This window comes from Nelumbo nucifera, chromosome 1 (genome assembly GCF_055504915.1).
Source record: "Nelumbo nucifera cultivar China Antique chromosome 1, China Antique-T2T, whole genome shotgun sequence".
Taxonomy (NCBI): domain Eukaryota; kingdom Viridiplantae; phylum Streptophyta; class Magnoliopsida; order Proteales; family Nelumbonaceae; genus Nelumbo; species Nelumbo nucifera.
The window spans coordinates 169545030-169568909 of NC_142649.1; the positions used below are offsets into that span (position 1 = coordinate 169545030).

Sequence of the window (23880 nt, forward strand, 5' to 3'; positions counted from 1 at the left end):
ATGATCCGAAATGCATTCTGATCACTCTTTAATTCAACTTTGGGCAAGTATCTTCTTAGTTAATTAATTAAGGAGTCATTTTGATAATTGTTGAAGTTCTGAACTAACTGAACAACTTATTGCTTTGTCTTTTAATAGATACAATTAAATAATAAACTATTTCAGGGTATAAAGCTATATTCAATTTCAGCTTTTAACGATTAAAGAGCCCACAACCTCCTTAAAAGGTTATTAATTTTAAAAGATGAAATGAGAAGTGATGAAGGGTGATTTTGCACGACCTAGTAAGAAGAGGTCATATGGACGTAATCTGTTCGAGGGGTTACAATTCAGCCAAAGGAATCCAGTTCGTAACAATTAGAGCTCAGGGTATAAAGGCATCTCGACACCCAATCCAGATCAGGACTAAAGAACCGAAGTATCAGTTTGGGGCTAAAGGACCGAAGCACCACATAATCGACTCCAAAAGCCTCTCCAACGGACCCTGAATTTTTTGGAATCATGACAGGACTCATTCTCACTCCACCTGAATCGGCGGAAAGCGATAAGCCTTATTAACTGACACATTGCTCTCCTTAAAAAATGGAACAAATCTTATCTATGCAGCCTGGAGATCCCGGAACTTTTTCGTAAGATCCACGACTACTCCACTATATAAGGACATCGAACCCCAAGGCAAAGGTACGCACAATTATTTGTTCACTAGCACTCTAGCATTCAAATATTCAGCTCGCATCCATAATATAGTATTGACTTAAGCATTAGAGTGACCTCGCCGGATTAGCCACCCCGGTTTCTCTGATCTATTATCTTGCAACTTGGTTCAGCTCGCCACGCAACTGGTGTTTAGATCATCTTTCAGCTAAGGGTATCCAGATTGCACTCCATCAATAAGCTTTTCAATTAAGCCACTTAAAAAAAACCACTTTATTTATTGATTCCAAATTCAATAATAAATGAGAATGGGCATCAAACTGAAATGCAGTAGCCATTCCTGTGGATTTTAGCTTTGGGAGGTGAAGCTCACCCAGGAAGCCATCAACCCTCAAGTGATATTTTGGTAAGAAATTCGAAGAGCCATATTTGATCATCCTACAATCATCTAGGCGTCTCTCCGGAAAAGCCCAGTCAGAGGATCTTCAAATCAGTAGCTTTTGTTGGGACTTATTGGAGTTAATAAAATGTTTTCTGTGGGCCCTGGCACATGGGATGGTTCATGGTTGAATCGCTACGCCAATCCAGTGTTACGTTCAGGGTCCTGGTGAAAGGGATGGTAGAATCCATCGTATGGACACCAAAACAGTTGCGGAATGGGTGGGCGAATTTCAAAAATTTTCTACCTACCTTTCAACTAGGAATCACATTCCCTAATTTTAGAATCAAGATTCAAGGATCCTACTTGAACCAGAACCGAACCAGATCTGAACCAAAAGCAAAGTGAGTAATTATACCTGATCCAGAGAAATAATTTCTCCCAAAGTTGGTGTTCACGCCCATGAAAGGCACCAAGATCTTCTCTTGCTGAAGATGACATAGCAACTGTGGAACAGAACTAGCAGGGTGCGTCCTACACACTAAATCCTTCACAAGAATCCTTTGGATGACAATGAGCACCAAACTGAATCAGCGTTTCAACAAAGACTGATATCAATAACTTTTCTTGATCTTTCTCTGACAGAGAAAACGAACTGTGATAGATGGTGGCGGCTCCAACAGGAGGGAGCTAGAGAAAAAGATGGCGAACTGCTTTTCTTTTCTCTAGGGTTTCTGAGATCCTATCTCACAAAACTGCAGATTGTGTTCTGTGTCCCTAGAGTTCGAATTCCTTGTTATTCGAATAGGGTTTCCTCTAGTTGCTTAATGATTAAGAAAAGATTTCTTGATCATATCAGGAGTTGCCCTTATCCAAATTTGTATTTGGATTAGGACTCTTCTTAATCCTATCTGCAGATTTGATAAGCTTTTGGGAGCATCCTAATCTCAGATCCGCCCCCTAAAATTGACTGATCAAATCAGCCCAGTTCGAAATGGGCTTTAGGCCCAATAAGGTTATGTGCTCAAATGTCTTCCAAACTGTTGCCCAGTTGGACTTCTTTGTATGGCATGGGACCCAAGCATTGATCTACACACCAACCACATGGGTTTGGCCCAACCTCTGTTACAAGGCTTGGCCGAATTCACTAGAGAGCCCAGTGAACCCCTTGAGCCCATCACATGGACCCTATGGGCCCAACACTTACATTAAGTAGTCCGTGGGCCAAGCCATCTTATAAAAAACCCAAGGATTGTGGGCAGGTGCAAGATTAGCCCATCAGGTGTTACCCCAAACGACCTTACACTTAACCTCTCAGCCCGTAATGATCAAGCACTGCCCGACAAGAGAGGACCTCTCCATCGGCTGCAAGGAACAGTGCTGCACTCTCTACTCACATGGATCCCGGGAATTAAAACCATTTGCAAACATTTTGACACCATACTTAAATATATATCATATATATAAATTTTGCAAAACAAAATTCCAACGATTGAAATCAACTGCCGACAGTTTGGTTTCCATCAAAGAGAGTGCATCCCCGATCATTACCTTTGTCCGACAAAGGGGCTGATCCTGTCACTATGATCACCCACTCAGATGAATTCTCAGACTGTCCCAACATACCCAGGTTTTGACCCCTGCTAAGGATCTCACTGATTGGCATATCAAAGATAGCCCAATCCGACACCGAGCGCAGTACCATAATCAGGTCTAGGGGTCAGGTGTAACTTTCTAGTTTTGCCCATCAATCTCCAAGGGCCAGGGCCATACTGGAAATCTGGTCCGGTTCAAGGGTTCAAGTAATCCTACACTACATGTGCCTTGGGTCTCACCCTGGTGGCTGAGACAAGCCACCCCAACAGTTGGCAGCAAACTAGTGTTAGCCTTGGCAGGATAAATCTCCCCAGACTTATCCAACAGCTGTAAACATTTAAAACCAACACAAGTCTCATTAAGTGTCCAATTTTAGGGTCTTACACACAGAAGTATACCACACAACATGAATCAAACATGTACTTCATTTATTTACATTAAATATCAAAAGTACATCAAAACTGATTGAAGCTAAGGGCATACAAAAACTATCCAACACCCGACTCTTTTAGTTCTTAGGGGCTGAACATCTAGTTAAACCAATAAAACCATGATACTTTGAGCTTACTGGATTTATGTCCAGGAGTCCGGCCCAGATCTAACAACACTGGACCCTGGCTTTTGAAACAACAAATTCGACTGTTCTAGATTTATTGGGTCTTTGCCCTGGCTGTAATCCTTGGCATGGTTTTGAAACTCGGACCAAACTGGATGGTCATACCGGTTAACAGAGGACACATGAACCAGTCAGGCAATTGGTTCTATTTCACCCTAAAATTATTCTTGGGCCAAAAACTGTTGGCTTGATCAGCGACCTACTAACTCAGGTGGTTGAACCATTGACTTATTGACTGAATAACGTTTTTTGACCTTCTTTTTTTATTTTCTAAATCAGAAAGGGTAATTCATTCTAATCGGATGATCATATTATATATTTAACCCAAAACCGATAACTAAATCAATTTCATGTCTAGTCCGGTTTTTAAAACCTTGGTCCTTGAGTTTGACTGCATAAAATGATATGACGATAATAATAGTGATGATGATAACGACGATAATGATAAAGAACAATAACCATGTCTTACGTATAAGAGATCAATCCCTTGTGGTGATGCATTTTTATTTAGAGTTCAGATTTGCGCCCCACAATGTCCCACAGCGCATCCCCATCTGATATTATCATCGGGAGATGTTTCCAGTACACGGCAGGATGCGCTGTGGGACATTGTGGGGCGCATATGTGAACTCCTTAGAAAATATTTTTTATGATCATGTTACATGTGACCCGAAATGAAGACACCAGTGATTGAAATATAAAATCAGTTGATGTGATTTCTTGAATTTATTGCAAACACCCGTCTGTTTGCACTTTTTTTAGGGCTCTCCAGATTGTCTTTCTGGCCCCATCACACAAAATGACGGCTCTTTTTTTACCATAGCTACATTGGATTTTGCTTGTTTATAAATCGTGGTTCAAATTTGTAAACCTCTTATAGCATTAAGACAGCTTTAGGTTTTATTTTGTTTTGGGTTTCTAACCGTTAAGGGCAATTTTTTGCCCTTAATATCAATAAAAATAATATATTTTATATAATAACAGAAATGATGTATCTTTTTTTGAAAAATATCAAATAAGGGCATTATCTTCCTCCTCTGTATTTGGCCGGCGAATGCCCTTATTTTTAACAGAAATGAGATACCCGCTTAAGCCCAATCATCTTAATGGCATTCTTCGGTAGCAATTAAGGGTTTAACGGAAAATTTAAGACGAACACGGTCAAATAAGGGCATTCTCATCTTGCTGGCGAAATGAGATATCTTAACGTCGATAACAACTTCTCTTTCAAGCGGAGAATGCTTGCTCCAGCTTCTTCAACCAACAGTTTCTGTGACTGTCACCCTGGTTTCTTCTTGAATTTTAAATTTAATCAGCCGGTGATAATGGCCTTGCTCCATTGAGTTCGCCCTTTGGCCGCGACAGTCAGGACTTGATCCGTTGCTTCGCGTACAGCTCGACCACGAGGTAGAGCTTTCGGTGCGACATCTACCTTTTGGAGACTTGAGCGAAGAGAAACAATGCATCGATTTACCTGAGAGTTCCGCTCCTAGACCGACAAATCCTCCTCTGGCGACGCCTGCTCCGCCTCATGGCCCGGCGTCCTTGCATTGACATCAGGATTCACTTGCTCACCTCAACCAGCTCTGCCTCCTCGACCTCAAATCCTTAGGAACAGAATTCACTTGCTCACTTCTCAAAAATAATGCAGTTAAGATGATTAGGCTTAACCGGAGGGCATTCGTTGGCCAAATACAAAGGAGGAAGAAGAATGCCCTTATTTGATAAATTTTAGAAAAAGATACCTCATTTCGATTATTATATAAAATATATTATTTTTTTAATATTAAGGATACAAAGTTGCCCTTATTGGTTAGAAAGCTTTTTGCTTTTACCTAAAACTTGATGAGAGATGTATTGTCACATCTTTCACATATGAAAGTCCTTTTTTCTAGAATGATTATTTCACCCGCCCCTCGAGCAAATATTGAACCCCACACATGCAATTTTGTAAGAGTTCAGCTTTGGACAGTGCCAGCCCGTGCGAACAGCCTTGTATCATATTCATGTGCTTTATTTTATGGATAAATATTCCTAATGCAAGGTTATAAAAGGCTGTGTGAATATGGACTTGCATTGACTGAAACCAAACTTATTTTTTAAAAAATATAACCGTTTCAACTTTTAATTATAAATAGCCTCAAATATTGTATCAGAAAAAATCTCAAATAAAAGTTATATATTAATTTGTATTTTTTTGGTAAATTATGCTAATTTGTATTAATCACCACAAAATGCATGAGGCAGAAACAACAATGGTGATTTAGGACATTAATGTGGTGTTCGGTAATATTGTATATTTTATTCTTTTGTTACGCCCTGAAGAAAAAAACAATGATTTACTCGAACATGAAAACAAGAAAGAAAGAAAGAAAACAAATAGAAGAACAAATGGATCGTAAATATGTGAATGTAATGTATCAGATATGATGACTGGAGTAAGAAATATTAGAGAGGGAAAATCTATAATTTAAAAAATGGTCCACTCCCAACGATCTCCATTGTCCTTTAATTTACGGTTATTATTCAGTCACCATTTAAAAAAATGGTCCTCTCTCTCTCTCTCTGTCTCCTTGAAACAAGCCAAAATTAATAACTCTCCACCTCATCATCACTCGTTTCTTTCCCTTTCGAATGAACAAAAAAAAAAAAAAAACACATAATACATCTCCTTCCTTCTTTTTCTCTTCTCTCTATAATAACAAACATCTATTACAATCAATCTGCTATAAATTTAAATTTCAAATTCGTTACAATTATAAATAACTATCCGTTGCACAACTATCTATAAACACAGAATAGAAGCTACCTGGATGAGTTGAGCCTTTCACTCGCAAGAGAACTCTCTAAAGCTTTTCTCCGCACTTTCATGGTATCGAAATTTCGTCAAGTCTCTCTCTCTTTCTATGGTCCACTAGCCATATCACCAACGACAGTAACAACTCTTCCAACCCTGCTACCTCTCCCCTCACCACTTCGAATCCACCCCAAATGTCTCCATCCCCCGATCCCCGTTCCGTTCCACCTCGAGTACTATCAACTGCGCCAGCTTCTCAAATCTTATCTTTTTCCGGCTTAACCACACCTCAGTCAGCAATTTGTGCTTTTAATTCTACATTTGAAACAACCTCAGATGATGATCCAGAGCTGGCTCCTCTCTTCACTCACCAAACCTGACTAGTAGTATTCAGCTTTCACAGTAGAAGTATATTCAAGATTTACTCTTTGGAACATTAGTCTGCAGCGAACCAGGTGTTAATAATATTCGGTCTTGTTTCATGGTTCTCAGAAATTAAAGCATTCTATTCTGTTACTTCAAGCTCAGACCATGGAATTCGAATATATACTGAAAGTCTTGCCATAGTTACCGTGGAGAATCCCATGGATTCAAATAAATGCGCTTCTGAACGAAACTTATTGTATGTAAATATATCCACTCCAACACTCTACTTCCTCACAAGTCAGAACAAATTCAGTTTTCTCTTTTCACGCCGTACCATGCATATATAAAATTGGATTTACATTTACTCTAAGAGTTCGCTTCATTTGAACGCAAGAACAAATAGCCAACATGGTGACAAAGAGTCTGGCTCTGGTCTCTCTGCACCTGGCTTAAATATTCCTCTGGACAAGCCCTACGGTTTACTAGTTGCCATCTCAACGTCTCACATTAAGGGTGTTAAGGATATATGACCGAGTCAACACGCATGAGATCCACAACTCGCCTCAAATTCACGTGGATATCAAACCTATGTTACAATCTATTGTAAATTTAAATTTCAAACTCCTCTCTGCACAACTGTAAATCCATCGCTACCCAACTGTACAATCCTCTATAAAAACATACATCCTACAAACACCTCCCTGAATGGGTTGAACCGAGTGTTGAGCCTTTCACTCATACACTCTAAAGCTTACCCTTTCTCCGCCCTCAGGCCGGCTCTCCTCGCCTGAAGTTTGCACGAAAGATTAAAGAAAAATGTCAAATGGGCTTCGCAGAAACCTCAATCTCTGCTTCTCAAAGCGAAAACGCCCACCCATGAGTCGATTCCCTTCGATCCCACACGCCTCCAAAGATCATAAACGCCCACCATCCATAACCTCTCCGCCGATCCTCGTGAACAACTTCAACTCCTTCTACGATCTCACCTCGGACTCCACCTCCAAATCACGCAGCCGCTCCAGCGACGATGACTTCTCTTCGTCGGATTCCGACCTCGACACCACCCCTGACTTTGCCACCATCTTTGCTTCACAGCGCTTCTTCTTCTCCTCCCCGGGCCGTTCAAACTCCATCTTTGAGTCGCCGGAGTGCCCGCCGGAATCGGACACACTCGTCGGTGGAGGCATCCCGATCCCTACGTACTCCCCTGACCCATTCAGGGATTTCAGAAGATCAATGCAGGAGATGGTCGAGGCACGAGAGCTCTTGGACGTCAAGGCCAACTGGGATTACTTGCACGAGCTGCTTCTTTGCTATCTTACGCTTAACCCCAAGCACACCCACAAATTCATCATTGGCGCTTTCGCTGATCTCCTCGTCAGTCTCATGATCGAGATGGAGGTCGGTGGTCGCCAGTAATCACGTCTCCGGCCGGTGTACTGTTTCACGGCGGTTGGTGTAATGTACCCTTCCTTTTTTTTTATGTGTACATATATTCTAGTTTTATATTCCTGCATTAACTCAACTGTTCACTGTTCAAGTGTTCATGTATTGCCTTCACTTTTATCTTTTTAATCTCCTGTACGAGATCCCAAGAGGGAATCCGGAATCGAGAGTCTAGAGAGATAATTATCAACTACCACCATGAAATACTGAGAAATTAAGCATTTGGATTTAAAACAAAGTTGATTAATTAAATCATGTCATTTAGTGTGATGTGTAGGGCCTAGATCAAATAACATTTAGGAATAATTTGATGAGATAAATATGACCTGTACAAGGAAATCGATGTAACAATTTGGTGGGTTGTGATCAAACTATTATTAAAATAGGTGGTGTCTCTGTGTGCACGTTGAAGGTTAGACATCCCAATCTTTTTTTTCCTGCATTTTGATGGGGTTCGTTATAATTAGGCTTTGGAAACAACGAGTAATGCCAAAGAGAAAATCTAAATCTTGTCCATGCTTCACCTTTAGCATCAGAAGATTCTTAATGGCCAGAGCTTAGTGCTCACAATGAATCAGAATAGGGCTGGATTGGATTTTGGACCTGGTTTTAGACAAGGTTGAGAGCAACAGAACCAGCTCGCCCGTATCCAAGGATGGGCTGTAAGCCTTTAGGTGTAGACATGAAGAGGGAAAGTGCAGAACTAGTGTTGGGTCTATAATGGCAACACATTAATTGATGATGAGGCAGTGATGAATTGGATACCCTCCAAAATACAAAGGTAGCTAATTTCAAATTCGAACAATGGTCCCGTAGAGGATAGACCATCTAATTATGAACATTTGTGTCCAAAACCTGAAGAACAGATTGGGGTTGGGCAAATGGGCTGGTCGGGTTAATAACTTCCATGCTTTTAGGGTTTAGGGTTCAGTTTTTCTGTGGGTACGACGATGCAACACTTCTACAGAGTACAGAGTCGGCATCATGTGGTCCAGCCGAACCGGACAAGACTGGCCCGCTTCACGGAGCAATTACTAAATATTGGTGGTAGTGGTGAACTGGTGATTGGTGTGGGCGGTTGAAATTGGTGAACAGTTACTACTTCAACCTCCCCAATCTCTACTTCTCATGAACCACACCCAGAAAACCTCTTATTCTCTTCACACATGTATACGGGGAAATATTTAATTTCAATGCACAGGGGTAGTGTATTGTGGATGGACGTGGGCAGAATTACTGTGGGTAGGAGATCCTGAGTCCTTCGGACCACTCTACGAAAGGTATAATAGGTGTTTGGCATCGGTGCTGGGCATGTAGGTTTGTAAATAGTTTTTGTTTGAAACCTGTGCTGCCATATATGCGTTTTCTGAGAAAACAGCACTGATTTTGTTTGATATGTACAAGTGCTTCAGCAAAGTTTTCAACATTAATTTATATTATCCAATACCCAAGATGATGCAACATTGATGCCACATCATTACATTGCTGGCAGCACTACGCCATACATTTTCTTAGAAAATATTTAATTTGGTGTTGCTCCATACCACACTTCCCTGATTTTTAAGACGTTTAGAGTAACATTTTTTTTCTAACAAAACGATACCAAACAAAGGACATTATTTAGAGCACCGCTGATGTGGCACCGTTTTCTCAAAAAAACGACATCCATGCCACTCACCTAGTCTCTATAAGCAAAAGATGAGAGAGAGAGAAAGAAAGAGAGAGAGAGAGAGAGAGAGCGCATTTAAAGAAGTTTATAAGTAGTTCGTCCAACTAAAAAGGTGGGTTTGGGCCCATGGATTAGTTGATCCAGCACCTACTTGCATTATGTGTGTCATGTACAACAGTGAATGCACCAGAACCTTACAACTCTTCTTAATTGCAATATCTCATCTGTCCTACACGATAAGACAAAGCACTCCCCTGTTATTAGTAGCTAATAATAGTGCCCTTTGCTTTGTGATAAGTTTCAACAGAAATAAGAAAACAAAAAATAAAAAGAAGCTCGTTGTTGTGATGATAAGTGTGGAAATGGCTAGTCATAAACCATTGGGTTAAATCTTCTCTCTTTTCCCATTCTCTGTCTTTTGGCCGGAGTTTGAGTTGGGGAGTAAAAACGAGGATCGTGAAATGAGTGTGAGTGTCTATGGACTGTAGGCCTGGCGAGACCAGTTTTACAAACTCCAGGTCTGCTGATAATTACCACTAATATTGGTGGGATCCATTGCTGGATCCCCAGTACGTACTCTGCATTTACAGGCTCCAACATGCATTTCCACTGGGGACCAGCAACGGATCCTGCAAATAGCTAATCAGCAGATCATGACGTAGTTTTACATAGACAATGTGCAGATTGTGAATAGTAAGTGAGATGGGTATATCGAATTTTAAATGCTCTATGAATTCAGACCATGCAAAAGCAAAACATTTGAAGGGGTCAAGCATAGGTTGCTTTCAGCCATACAAATAATAAATTCCTGATGAGACTAAACTAGTTTCTGTTGGGGTGTGTTTGGGGGTCGTTTGGAAAATTTAGACATCTAAAATCAGGTTGGGTTTGATTTTGTTAATGCAAATTTTTTTACTACATATATAATTAGTGTCTATGAACATAATATAAATTTTAGAAGAAAACTACTGACTTAGGGCAGTTAAGTTTTGATTCAAAATAGGTATTACCTTAGAGTTTTAATTAATCAATATGCAATCAAAAAGCATGCAAACTAACCACATATATGGGTTAACAGAAGCATAGTCCTAACCAACTATACACTCTTGCCAAGAGTCATTTATTGGCAACCATGCATGATCAACAATCCAAACAGAGTGAATCATAAGATTAGGTAACTATGATCCATACAAAAACAATGCCCAATAATAAAAAAGAAATAGAGTACGCTGATCAAAGGTCTACAAAAGTAGGGTTGCAAATGGATCGGTTGGAAAAGGTTCTACAAAATAGATTTGGGTAATAGCCAAATGTATTTTCAATTAATATCCATTATCCAATAGGTTTGTGAAACTTATACTTAAATTTGATACATTCATATATTCAGGTATATTCGGTTGTATTCAACTCAATAAGGCTGCATAAAATTGCTATCTGTGTACAAAATTAAATATAAAATAAGCAACTATATATATATATACACAAAACAGGTTTATCTAAATTCAAAATCCCACCTAGTTTAGTCCTGTAGGAATTTAAATCAAATTTTCACTTAGTTATAATGATAAAATCAAATCCTAGTCGATTAGATAAAAAAAAAATCTAAATTCAATCTAATTGAGCAATGCATCACATTTTCAAATCCGATCCATTCTGATTATGGTTAAACGGACATATGAATAATACAATTTAAAATTATTGGGCTATATCCTATTCATTTGCAAATCTGACTGATAAAATGGTGGGTTGGTGAGACAAATGTAGGTTAATAAATTGGGTTGAGTATCTGATTTGGTTAAGGATAGCCGAGTTGCCACCACTATTAGAAAACGTAATAAATATATATATATACCTATACTATATATACAAGTGTGAATGTGGTGTAGAAGTTTTTTGGAATAAAATTACTCTTTATTATTTTTTTTGTTTGAGAAAAGGGTATAACAATTATTTTATTATAGCTTTAATGTCAGCTTTAATAGCTAATATAATACCCATAGTTGTGTGTTTAATCTATCTTAAATGGATTCAAAATGTAGCTTCAATTATTACTTTCTAACTTATTTAATCTCCTCTAACTAAGTCTTATACTAAAGTATTAAATCACATTTCTCTTATTAAATCCCATATTTTTAAGTTATTTTTCACTAATAAATGCTACTAATTAGATCTATGTCAATATTTTTAATAGTATAAATTCATATATTTTAAAAATGACTAAAAAAAACCACTATTTATCAAAGTGGTGGTTAAGCAATTCAACCATCCGAATCAAATTGATCAATCTACGAAGTCTAGGTAATAAAATTTTTAAAATAGAAATAAATATAGAAAATTACAAAAAATTTAGAAAAATTAGACACATTTATGTAATCAAATTAAAAAAATAAGTGTAATAAACAATAATTATTTTTTTTTTGATAATGAAAATGAAATACATAATTTAGAATTGACTAAAAATAAAATATCAAAACTAATAATAAATAGTTCAACTTTTGGGTTAAATGTATTAAACTTTAATGCATAAATAAATAATAAAAATTAATAAAATATAAAGATACAAAAATAAAAACATACATTTTGCAAAGAAAGCATTCAGACATGTATATTATCATATATTTATCATATTAAACAAATAGTAAGCGTAAAATATTAGAATTAGTTTCACACACAAAAATACAAAAAACTATAGTAAAAATTGAACACATATATAATTCTATATTTACACTACTATTAAAAATATGAATAAGATTGTGGAATTTTCTTTTGACTAAAATACTCATTTTTGAATTTAATCCCTATTTAATTGTGAGGTTTAAATTATAAATTGAACTACTACTTTTCACCACATTCAATTCACTCTACTTAAATCTTACATTTTTTTTTTATAAATGAACAAAAAAAAGATACATAAAAAAACATTACAAAATGAAGGATCTAGCTAAGTAGTAAGGGTGCAAATGCATCAAATCATTATCCGTTTTGATCCTTTTTTTTGTTGAAATAAGATATCCCCAGTCCGGATCTTTGAATTGGATCGGGTCGGATAATAGGACCCGATCAGAAAACGGATCGAATTTGAATCGGATCGGATAATAGCTCCTTTGGATTTAATCTAATATGGTTAAAAAACCTCAAAAATAATGCATGCATGGATTGCACTTGGTTTGACTCAGCCCAATTACGAATGTTATAATGCATGCAACTTGAGTAGGTTGGGTCAAGATTAAAATCAACCCAAATCTAATCCAGAGTCTTAGACCTTAAGTTTAGGCTTAGATTAATTTAATTATGACTAAAAAAGTTAACTACAGATTAATTTAATTATAACTATAGTCTAATTTTATATTTTTATTGATCTTTAAGTATTTTAAATATTTAAGTGATATTTACAAAAAAATAAAACATTTAATCATTAATAAAGTAAAATAAAAAAATAGAACACTAACAAAAAATATAGAAAAATAATTATTTTATTAAGTATAGCAATAAATTATTATTTTTATTAAAATTATTAATATAATTAATCCAAATTACTAAATTAGTAAAACACTTCTGTAACAAATTATTGAAATAAAAATTTAATTATTTTAAATAATATTGCATTCTTTTCTTAGTTATAAATTTTAATTATTTTACTTTTCTTAGTAAATTCCGTACGATCATGCTTGTATATATCATGTGATATTGAGTCAGACCAGACCCTGGAAAATCCATATCCAATTTTATCTTGTGTGCATTTTCATGAGTCCCACCATGTTTATATGGACTTTCACAAAATTACTGTTTATAATATATTAACTAGCAGGGTGGCCCCTACATTGCAGGGGCTAATGAGTGTAAGAAAAAAGTTCTTAAAGTGTATAAGATTTTTATACCCCCAGAAATTTACCGTGATAAATACTCCTCGTAGTAGTTAACTCTAACAATGGTAAGGGGTGTCCTGACAACTTATAAACAACACAAAAGGTGTTTTGATACAAGAATATTTGTCACAGAAATAGTGAGAAATCAATTGCCGATCACAGTAATATGTTTTGAAAGAAATTAATTATATATTTGGAAATGGTGTAATAAGCACTGCCCATATGAATTTAAAGAAAAGTTAATATGCTTCTTACAAAAAAATAATCTTATTCTTTACATAAACATGTTAATGCCTTCCCCTTGAGGTGAGTTATTCGAATTGCGTTGTATAGCAGAAGTTTCTCTTCAATGGACTTCATTGTCTCTCAACGCCATGACTAATGATCTGTGATTAAAGCCCATGACATAGAATCACACTTGTGATTGTCTCAACTGATTTTTCATCTTTGGTAAAATCCTGCTCAATCAAAAAGGAAAATAAATTATTAAAAGATCCAATAAATAGAAACAGAAAAGGAAAAACAAAGGAAATTAGTGTAGTTCTTGCTTTTGATAAAGGAAATAGATAATCAAACAAATAAATAGAAAGAGAAAAAGGAAGAAATGAGATTTGATCAAGAAAGAACCTATAGATTCTTACAGTTAAGAACCAACTTTCCCAATTCCAATTTATTTGAAAAATCTATAGGTAAATTTGTTTCATTTGGGAGGAAGAGGAGTCAAAAGGTCTTTAGGTGTCCATTTGATGGTTCTTCTCACTCGGGAACTTTTGGAGCACTATCATACCATGTTGTCAAAATGTTAGTCCCAACACTTGGATTATGGAGATTACATTTAAGGTGAGTTTAATTATCACTATCTAGAAAATGTCCCTTGCTTGATAAATAGATGATCATGATTAATCGCATGCATCATTTTTATGAAACAAGGCATATCAGCCTTTCAAACTTCACTGATGGAAAACATCTCAATAATCCATAGTGAGATCTCTAAAAAATTATGGGTTCTATAAGACCTCATTACCCATATCCAACCAAAAATATAAAAGGGAGAAAGAGCAAAGCAAAATATCATTTCCTATGACCCTATCTTCCTCCCTCCCCCTCTTTCTCTTGCTCCCTCTCTTTACTCCAATCTCTCTCCCCATTCAATGTTGGCACTTGTACTTAAAACCATGATATTCACCTAAGAATATAATATTCAAAATTTGCAAATAAAGATGAGCATGTAGTCAAATATATTAAATAGGTACTTAATCATATGTCTTAAACCTGTAGTAGCCAAATCCACTATTCTCTTTAGGCACTTTGTCCTTGAGCCCATTTCCAATAAACAAGTATGAGCATGAGGAGAAACAAAAAATTGAATGTAATATAATCCACTAGCAATCCAACCAAGAACATAAAATACCATGCTCACACCGTTAAGATACCCAAGCTCCACGCCCATTGATGACCAACTAAATGGAGCTCTCTACAAGGGACAAAAGACAATGTGTGCCTAAGTGATTCTCAAATAAACCAATGGAGGTTTAAGTAGAAAATGAATAAACAAATAAACTGGAAAATAGTATCAATAATAAGAACTATCAACCAATTTTTGCTAATGATAATAAACAATAGAAATGATCAAAAGAATAAAATAATATCCTTGGCAACTACAACAATAAACCAACTATCAAAAAAATAAAATAAAATAATATCCTTAATTAGCAGAAGGTTTGGCATATTTGGAACCCCATGGCCATTTCTGATAACATCTACCCAACTACCCAAGTAATGCTTTAGCTATAGCACACAAGTGTGCATCGTTTACTAAATCCATATTTTATAATCTCAAATTTCTATACCATGCTGAAAAACCATAGAAATATTCTTCCCATCATTTAATTTATGAATTGCATATATAGGAGGCCAACCACTTTAAATGGATTTCAAATTGAAATAGCAAGGGATCATGTAAGCTAATTATTTACGTCACAATTCCGAGCAAGTCCAAACTCTTCAGATTTCTGCAAGAAATGTTGTATGAGAAAACAAACAAATTCTCTTACTGAATATAGCACCATAAACCAAAACAGACCCCTTTCAGATAGAAGTGATTAAAAAACTAATGAATTTTTTCTATTACAAACATCATGTTCATGCACAATTCTTCATGCATGAGAGACCTAATGGTTCTACAATCAACTTGTACATAGCTTTGGCTTATAATAAAGTACTCACCTTGATCAAATTTTACAAAATTACCCTCATGAGAGAAATTTATTATCCATTACAAGGAGGTATTTGATTTACTAAATTGGATTGGACAACAGTTCTTTGATTCCCATATGGCTATTAAGTTCAGGCCGTGTCCAATTTCTTCAACAACACCACAATGGGAATACATGGATACAATCTTTAATAAACTAACCATGAATATCGAACATTATTCCAACATAAAAAATACCAAAGTGATATAAAAATATCAAAAAGTCTAAGTGATATAGAATGGATACATTTCTCACAAGGACAAGATTTACGTACAGCCATACAGGCAGGGGTGTCAATTGGACTAGATTTGGTCCAATCTGATCCAGTCTAATGTGAGTCCATTATAAATGGACCGGGTCCAATCCAATCTAATGAATGTTTTGCACCAATTTGGACCAGTTCAATTCAATGTTTGGACCGCCCAATCTGTTCAAATAGATTTTGATTTATATTGGTTTCAACCCAAACCCGATCCATTGACACATTCTTATCTTATATCAATGGACCAAATATTGGCTTAATCCAACCAAATCCAATATAAATTTGTTACAAATGGACCAGGTCTAATCCAATCTAATAAATATTTTAGACCGGATTGATCCATCCAATCTCCATACAAATGTTTCTGCACATGTTGACATGAAAAAAGAAAATAAAAATAAATCATAACCTGCTGGACTTGCTCAGTTTATCATGCATCTACATGTAAACACACCCTTATAAATACATATGCATTCAAATGAAAGAAATAAACATAATACCATGAGGTGATACTCAAAATGCTAGTAGTATATTGTATACAAATTACAAACCAAACACTTTTTGTTCATTTCCATTTTAAAGATCCTTGGTGTACATGGACTACAAGAGAGAAATGCCTCAAAGCACCTATAATAAGGATAGAAAAAGTTCACTTAATATACCTATCATCCATTGGTACTATCAGCATTTGTATCAACATGCTTCTAAAAATGGTAAACCAAATTTGCAAGTATATAAAATTCACAAAGAGATGTTCCCAATGTGCAATTGGATGCATATGCTTTTAACAGTGCATGTAGAGTTTTTACTTTCATGAAACCTCAGTTACCCTTAATCCCCCTTAAATTAATATGTAATACCTGTTGCTGAGGTAGAAAGGGCCCATTAGGCTTCAAGTAGACCACAAACCTACACCCAAACTGCTACCAACCCATATGATGTATGATGCAAAACAGACTAAACACTCAAAATTGGAGCCGAACCTATCACGTTATTGGGTCCTTGAAAGCGAGAAGAAAGAAGCAGCAGGAAGAAAGTGCTCCGACGGAAGGATGTAAACAGATTTGATCCAACTACATCCCCATCTAAGACCCAATTACCAAACCTTTAGATCCAAATCTGTTATGAAATATGATATCCCAGGAAAATGGAATCCCTAGACACAAACAACAGAAGGTATCGAGTAGCAATAGAAACACCAGAGTCGTGGTTCACATAGACTTCAATGCATTGGAGGTGTAACTAGGAATATAACTCAGATAGGAACCTTTGAAGGCCTCTCTCTCTATGTCGTGGTTCCCTCTCTATGTGTCACCATAGAGAATAATTGAGAGTAAAAAAATGATAAAAAAGAATAGAAGTGATTAAAAACTAAATGAATTTCTTCTATTACAAGCATCATGTTCATCACAACTCTCCCGACATGATCCCATGGAAACTACATTCATTATTTATGATACAATTAATTTGGCAAGATTCTATTCATAATCATCTTTCTTTTTTTGTTATATGACCAAGAGTCACCTAAACACCTTGTCAACTATGGGATTTACAAATATAAGGAAATATTTACATAGACTACCAAAGTGATATAAAAATATCAAAATGTCTAACTGATATAGAATGGGTGCTTGTCTCACAAGGACAAGAGTTATAGGACATCACACACCACTTTTCAAAGTTTCACCAACAAATTCTGCAATTGCCTTGACTGCCTTATCCTCAGCTTCATCTTTGGTTGATCCATTTGATTATAGGTGCTTTTATTCAATCTTGAAGGATGATTTTCACCATCAATCACATGCAATTTATTGATAGAGATTTCAGCTTTTTGAAAACTGCAAACATCTTATCTAGTGGATAGAGCCCAATCTTTGCTACCCTCCATCAAAATCAAACAAATATTTGTGTAAGAAGAAGGCATAGAAGACTATAAATAATGGAGAACAAAAATAAATGGAGAAGGGGAAAGAACATAGAATAAGTATTCAATTGCAGTGTTGTTTCAGTAGAAAAAACTTGCAAATAGCACTGAATTGGACTTCTAAGGCAACCCTCATTAAATTGTGAGAACAGACTACCAACAACCCAAATGCATGAGACACATGAAGGATGCAGTTTTAAATTGTCATTGTCTAAAATGCTTGGATACCAAGAATAAACTAATGGATAACATAACCATCTAATATACAAGGTCACATACATAAAGTACACATGCATGATACAGGATAGGGCCATTGCCCAATGATGGTCTTGGCAAGCCAGGGTCTTGGAAAGGAGAATTGAATGAGCCATCTAAGAGAAGGTGCTTCAAAATTTAGATTTGGAAGCATCAACTTTTGAACTTCATCTTATTAACCAAAATATCAAACCAAATAAAAACTCTAATATCCAAATAAATACAAATATATTCACAAGTGATGATGGATTTACAAACAATAATAAATGAGAAATTGTTGTTACATCAGAATTCACATGGATTAAAAATTCACAACTAATGATTGAAAAGTGAAGAAAACAAAATAACAAAAGAAGCTAAGCATAAGGTTCATGGATTAAATTTTAATTGTTCACTAACGTTTTAATATTATCATTCCCCACATAATTAATGAGTGCTTTTTCTTTTATTGTTGACAGAAATGACATTGACAAATTGAATATTTTCATACATTCAAATATGGTCTATGTCTAATTTGGGAAAAACAACACTTATTTGTTGTTTTCTGGGCTCTAAAACAACACTTGTTAGTTGTCTTCTTACGGAAGTAAGAAGGCAAATCAAATACTTAGATCATGAAACGATCGATTCCATAGCATCTTCTACCCAAAGGATTCCATAGCATCTACTGATTGCATGCTACAATAGAACAGTGAACCAACGAATTCACATGTTCAAATTGTTTTTTTTTTAATGAATTTCACATGTTCGAATTATTGTCACATGGAGCCATCAAAAAACGGTGAACCAACAAAAACCAGATGTTTGTAAAACCAAATCTTACTTATTCCACTCGGAAGATTGACTATATATTAAAGAACTTAAAGTGCAACAAAATATTGGAACTGTAATTGGCAACATTTGAGGAAGAAAGTGTAGACTATAATAAGAGAAGATGACTATCCATCTAGGAATCAATATACCCACTTTTAATTTATATTCCTCCAAATACTTCCTAGCTTACTCTCTAAGAAGCAATCTGACCTCATTTCCACGTCCAAGTGGTTTATTCCATACATCTTCAGAAATTGCAAATGACTCATTAGCTGTGAACTCCATATACACCTGAAAACAACAAAGAAAATTTATATGGGTTTTCCATGTCTGCAAAGGATTCAAGTGAGAGACGAGAAAAAGACTTTCCAAATTAATTAGTTAAAACGTCAAAATGTTACTATTTGTACAGACGACTCAACATAGTCAACAACAAGATGCACATAGTAAAACCCAACTCCAAAACTGCCCATTTTCTCCACAAAAGTTGCATAAGAAAGAAAAACATGACTTGGTACAATCCAAAACTAAACAATAAACATCACAATGTTTTCTTGTCTAGACCAAATAAAAATGAAGTTACTTGAAGTTCCAGATTTTGCAATGGTTCCCATCAAATGCAAACCCTGACAAGAAACTTGGAATACCATTATACCAATGAGATTCACCTAACCAAAGTCAGCAAACACGAACCATCAAATCCAGCAAACTGAGACTTGGCTGGTCACCAAAACCGACAAACACAAATTGTAAACCCAAAACTGGGAGAAAATAAATAGCTTCAACTTACAAAAGCCACCCTTAAACGAGGAATAGAAATCGATACCTACAAAAACACAGACAAATAGAAACCAACCCATTAGGGATAGAGAGAAAGAGGGACGGAGGGAGATGTTACCTGCATTTTTAGTTTTGTACCGTTGGCAAGCTTCGGTGGCATTAAAAACGGATGATGCAGAGAAGTTAACAAACCCTTTCCTCTCAACAACCCCTCATGATGTGGTGATTCGCCGCGCCTCGACCTCCTGCGAACAATGTAAAAACAAGAAAACCCTAAGGAGAAGTTGCAGATCAAGAAAAGGGGAAAGTGTTGGCATTGGGTTGTCGCATCAAGAAAAGGAGCAAGTCATTCCTGTTACACGAGATAGAGAGAGGATGAATGAGATAGGGAGATAGAAGGGAGTTTTTAGAATAAGTGAGCGGAGGACGATAGAGAGGCAGCAAGGAGAGGGAGGAGAGTGAGGGAAGCGAGAAAGCAGGAAGAGAGGCAGACAAGAGGTTGGGAGAGAAAGAAGAAGTATGTCGAAGCAAGAGAGAGAGGAATAGTGAGACGTGTGCCACTCATGCGATGAAAGTAGTGAGACACACGCTTTATTTTTTCTCTCGTGCGATCATTGATCTAGATAAGGGTGCTCTCACGTGGTAATCTACTCTCACGAGTAGATTCCATTTGCTGTACGGAGAGAACATCCCAATCATAATAAGTATATATATAGATTATTATTTTATGCCAAAAGAAATATTTCAATTGACCTCTCTCTCGTCAACCCGCATCTCGTGAAACATAATTCATCTAGAGCATGATCTCATATTTTATCTTCATTTTCTTTTATTTCCTCCATTGAGCAAATCATGGGTAGGGTTTGTCAAACCCACGTTATGTTCATTCAATTGATGGAGACTTTCATGGTGACACCAACCAAACCCACGTTATGTTTTTCGGACCGACATGCATCGTTTTACCTTACAATTTCAAGTTGTTCAGCATGCCATGCCAAAGAAAAGGGCTTGACTATTAAGGCTACGTTTGGTTTGTGGGAATAGGGGTCTGGAATTGGAATCGGAATGGGCTATTCCGATTCCAATTGTTTGGTTGGGTGGAATCAGAATTCTATTCCCATTTCTATTAGAATGACGTTCTCCCATTTGAGGAAATGGCCAAGGTTCAAAATATCGATATGCCCGATATGCTGATAGGGGTGTATCGGGCGATATCGATTGTATGTTTTATGCTTTTTTTTATTTTATTTCAAAATTGGTTTAGGGGGGGCGGTTTAGGGCTCCTCCACCCCCTGAACCAGCCATAACCCTAATACACCCCCTATAGGGGCGTATCGAGAAGCCATTGGCACGATACATATCGACCAATACGTATTGATACTTTAAACCTTGGGAATGGCCATTCCCTGCCCCTTTCTTGGGAATGAAATCATATTCATGCTGATTTTAATTTCCATTCCCATTCATGTCTAAACCAAACATACTATGGGAATAGATCATTCTGATTTTGATTTCAAAGGAATCCAATTCCGATTCTGATTCTGACTGCAAACCAAATGGACCCTAAGTGTACAATTTCTTTTTTGTTGTAGTGATTTAGGGCCTATCTGGTTTGTGAGAATAGGGGTCTGGAATCGGAATTAGAATGGGCTATTTCAATTCCATCTGATTGGTTGAGCGGAATCAAAATTACATTCTTATTTGTGCTGGAATGGCATTACCTGCCCCTCCCATGGGAATGAAGACCAATTCCTATTGACTCTTATTTTCATTCTCATTCTTGTCTGAGCCAAATAGACTATGGGAATAGACTATTTCGATTCTAATTCCAACTACAAACCAAAGGGACCCTTACTTGATTACATATGAAATATATTTTTGGGAGCCAGATGAATTGTATCCTTAACTTTGCAGCTCCATATCCAAGCCCCTGCTTTGATCAGGGCAAAACCCGTTCCAACAGCCTTTATAGCTTTACGCGAATATTTCTGTATATATGATTTATTTCATGAGAAATATTCCCAATGCAAGGTTGAAAGGGGTTGTTCCAATGGTGCCAACACCAACTTGCGCTAACAGAAGTCGAACTCTTTAAATCCATGCAAGAAAGTAAATTATGTCAAAAATCAACATAACCACATGTCCAAAAAATGTTTGTTAAATCAAGCTGGCTTGATGGTTTTGTTAGAGGTTGTTCAACCAATAACAATTGCCCTGCATGAATTATATATGGCCCACAACCTTCATCATCATTATCATCATTTATGCCTTATTATTAGCAAGGTTCAAATGACTCCGGATATCTGCCCATAAGAACTTTATCCAACGGTCCAGCCTACCTACAAAATACTATCTTCGTCAATAATAACATGTAAGAGAACGAGATGTTTCTCATGTATAGTTATGATGTTATTAGGGATGTCAATAGGTTGGGTCTGGGTTGGAACTGATCCAACATGAAATGTTGAGGACTTGGACCCAAACCCAATAGGGTCTATAATTTTTGGACTCAGAACTGAATCAGTCGGTTCTCAAAACAATCGGGTCTAATCCAACATACTCGATTATAATAAATAATAAATAAATATTTATGTTTAATATATATTAAATATTCTATATATATTGGGTTAAGTCTGAATCAATTCAGGATTAGATAGAACCAGGGGCGGAGCCAAGGGGGGACCCATGGGAGCCATGGCCCCCCCTATGGTTCAGAAAATCCCCACTTTAATATAGCTTTCCATGTAAATTTTCCCCTCACCCTACTCTCCATCTCAATGGTTGGCCCCCCTATGGGCCCATCCATACTTCATTTATGTTTTGGCCCCTCTTATAACAATTTCCTAGCTCCGCCCCTGGATAGAACCGCTTCCAAATCGATAATAATCAGGACCCTATATCAAGATCCTGAACCGGTTCAATTGATTCGGCTCCATCAAGCCAAACCCGACCCATTGACGGCCCTAGATATTATGTAAATAGGTGTGGGTAGAGCTATTGTGGTAGGAAATGTAGACTCGGTGCAAATTACATATTTTTTATTATGCGATTTTTAAATATCAAGAGCTTTGAACTATTTAATTTAATTTTTTAAATTGTTTTGACAAATTGACATTGGGTATTGTGTGCCGGGTAATAATGATTAAAATTTTAAAAGTGTAAGCTAACAAAGTACATATTGCTGACTTTGAAAAACCATTTGTATGACACTTGTAGGTACATAGTGGTCACTCATGCCATCAGAGTACAGAGTGTGTCAAACTAATACTACACGAATGTCTGCAATGAGTCCATAAACCATCGCATGTCTATGATGAGTTTATAACTCTTTGCACATCTGCGACGAACTAATACCCGAAACAGGTTGCAATGAATTTTAGACACACGCGGACCTACGATTAGCTTTGGACATGCGTGGACTTGCGATGAGCTTTAGACCCGCGTGGGCTTGCGATGAGCTTTGGACATGCATGTGCTTGCGATGAGTTTTGGACACGCGCGGATTTGCGATGAGTTTAAAGCCATCTTAGAACCGCGACAAGCGCGAAATCATCGTAGGCCAGGGACAAATAATAGACACATGTGTGTCGTTAAATTACGCGCGTGATGGGATGCCCTGTGGTTCTAACAATGATGCATAAGCTAAATAGTGACGTCACTGATGCCATGTCGATTTAAAAGGGTTACGAAAGGAAGTAGCACACGTGTATTATGAGAATCCTCAGATGAAAGGAAGGTTCATACTTGAGATATCTCATAAGACATGTGGCGAAACCTTAGTAGTGCCCCCTAACAACTGACAGCGAGTCCGAGATTCCTTTTCCTAATGGGAATCAAACGCTTTTGGCTCCTTCCTTTCGGGACCTCAGGATCTCACCCTATAAATAGGGGTCCATCTTATAATGAAGTCATCATTCTATCATCCCATTTGCCTTAAGCCTTTAGCCTCCCTCCTGCACTCGGTCTTCCTTTGTCTTTCAAAGAGACCCCAGTACGTAGCCTAACCATCCTACTCACAACATTTATACACACCGATATATTGCTATATTTGGTACTTTGATTATTGGTTAGGCAGCTCCTAACAGAGCCAACAAGTGCAGTAGTTAATCTGGATTTTATCTATACCCAGTATATATAAAACCATTTATTAAGTGGGATTGTGGAAACCATTTAAAAGTGCTTCTTAAACACGACTACACAAG

At 36.8% G+C, this 23880-nt stretch overlaps 1 protein-coding gene and 1 pseudogene across 28 annotated transcripts; one reads left to right on the top strand and one right to left on the bottom strand.

The window, feature by feature from the left end:
• Positions 1–6839: 6839 nt before the first annotated feature.
• On the top strand, positions 6840–7983 carry LOC104596540 (transcription repressor OFP11-like; annotated as a pseudogene).
• Positions 7984–13493: 5510 nt separating this feature from the next.
• LOC148804143 (uncharacterized) lies at positions 13494–20240 on the bottom strand. Of its 28 annotated transcripts, none has more exons than XR_016080601.1 (6): positions 19817–20235; positions 19689–19724; positions 19482–19566; positions 19052–19189; positions 14812–14863; positions 13494–13847 (listed from the first exon to the last, which is right to left on the bottom strand). XR_016080601.1 is itself a non-coding variant. In XM_088895184.1 (6 exons), exons 1-6 carry the CDS (start codon positions 19836–19838, stop codon positions 13782–13784), a joined length of 342 nt encoding a protein of 113 aa, XP_088751310.1. In that variant the 5' UTR covers positions 19839–20235; the 3' UTR covers positions 13494–13781. The 28 variants fall into 28 exon arrangements, 8 of the variants coding, with proteins under 8 accessions (XP_088751310.1, XP_088751311.1, XP_088751316.1 ...); XR_016080600.1 differs by having other exon boundaries at positions 14801–14863; XM_088895184.1 differs by having other exon boundaries at positions 19109–19189.
• Between the last annotated feature and the right edge of the window lie 3640 nt (positions 20241–23880).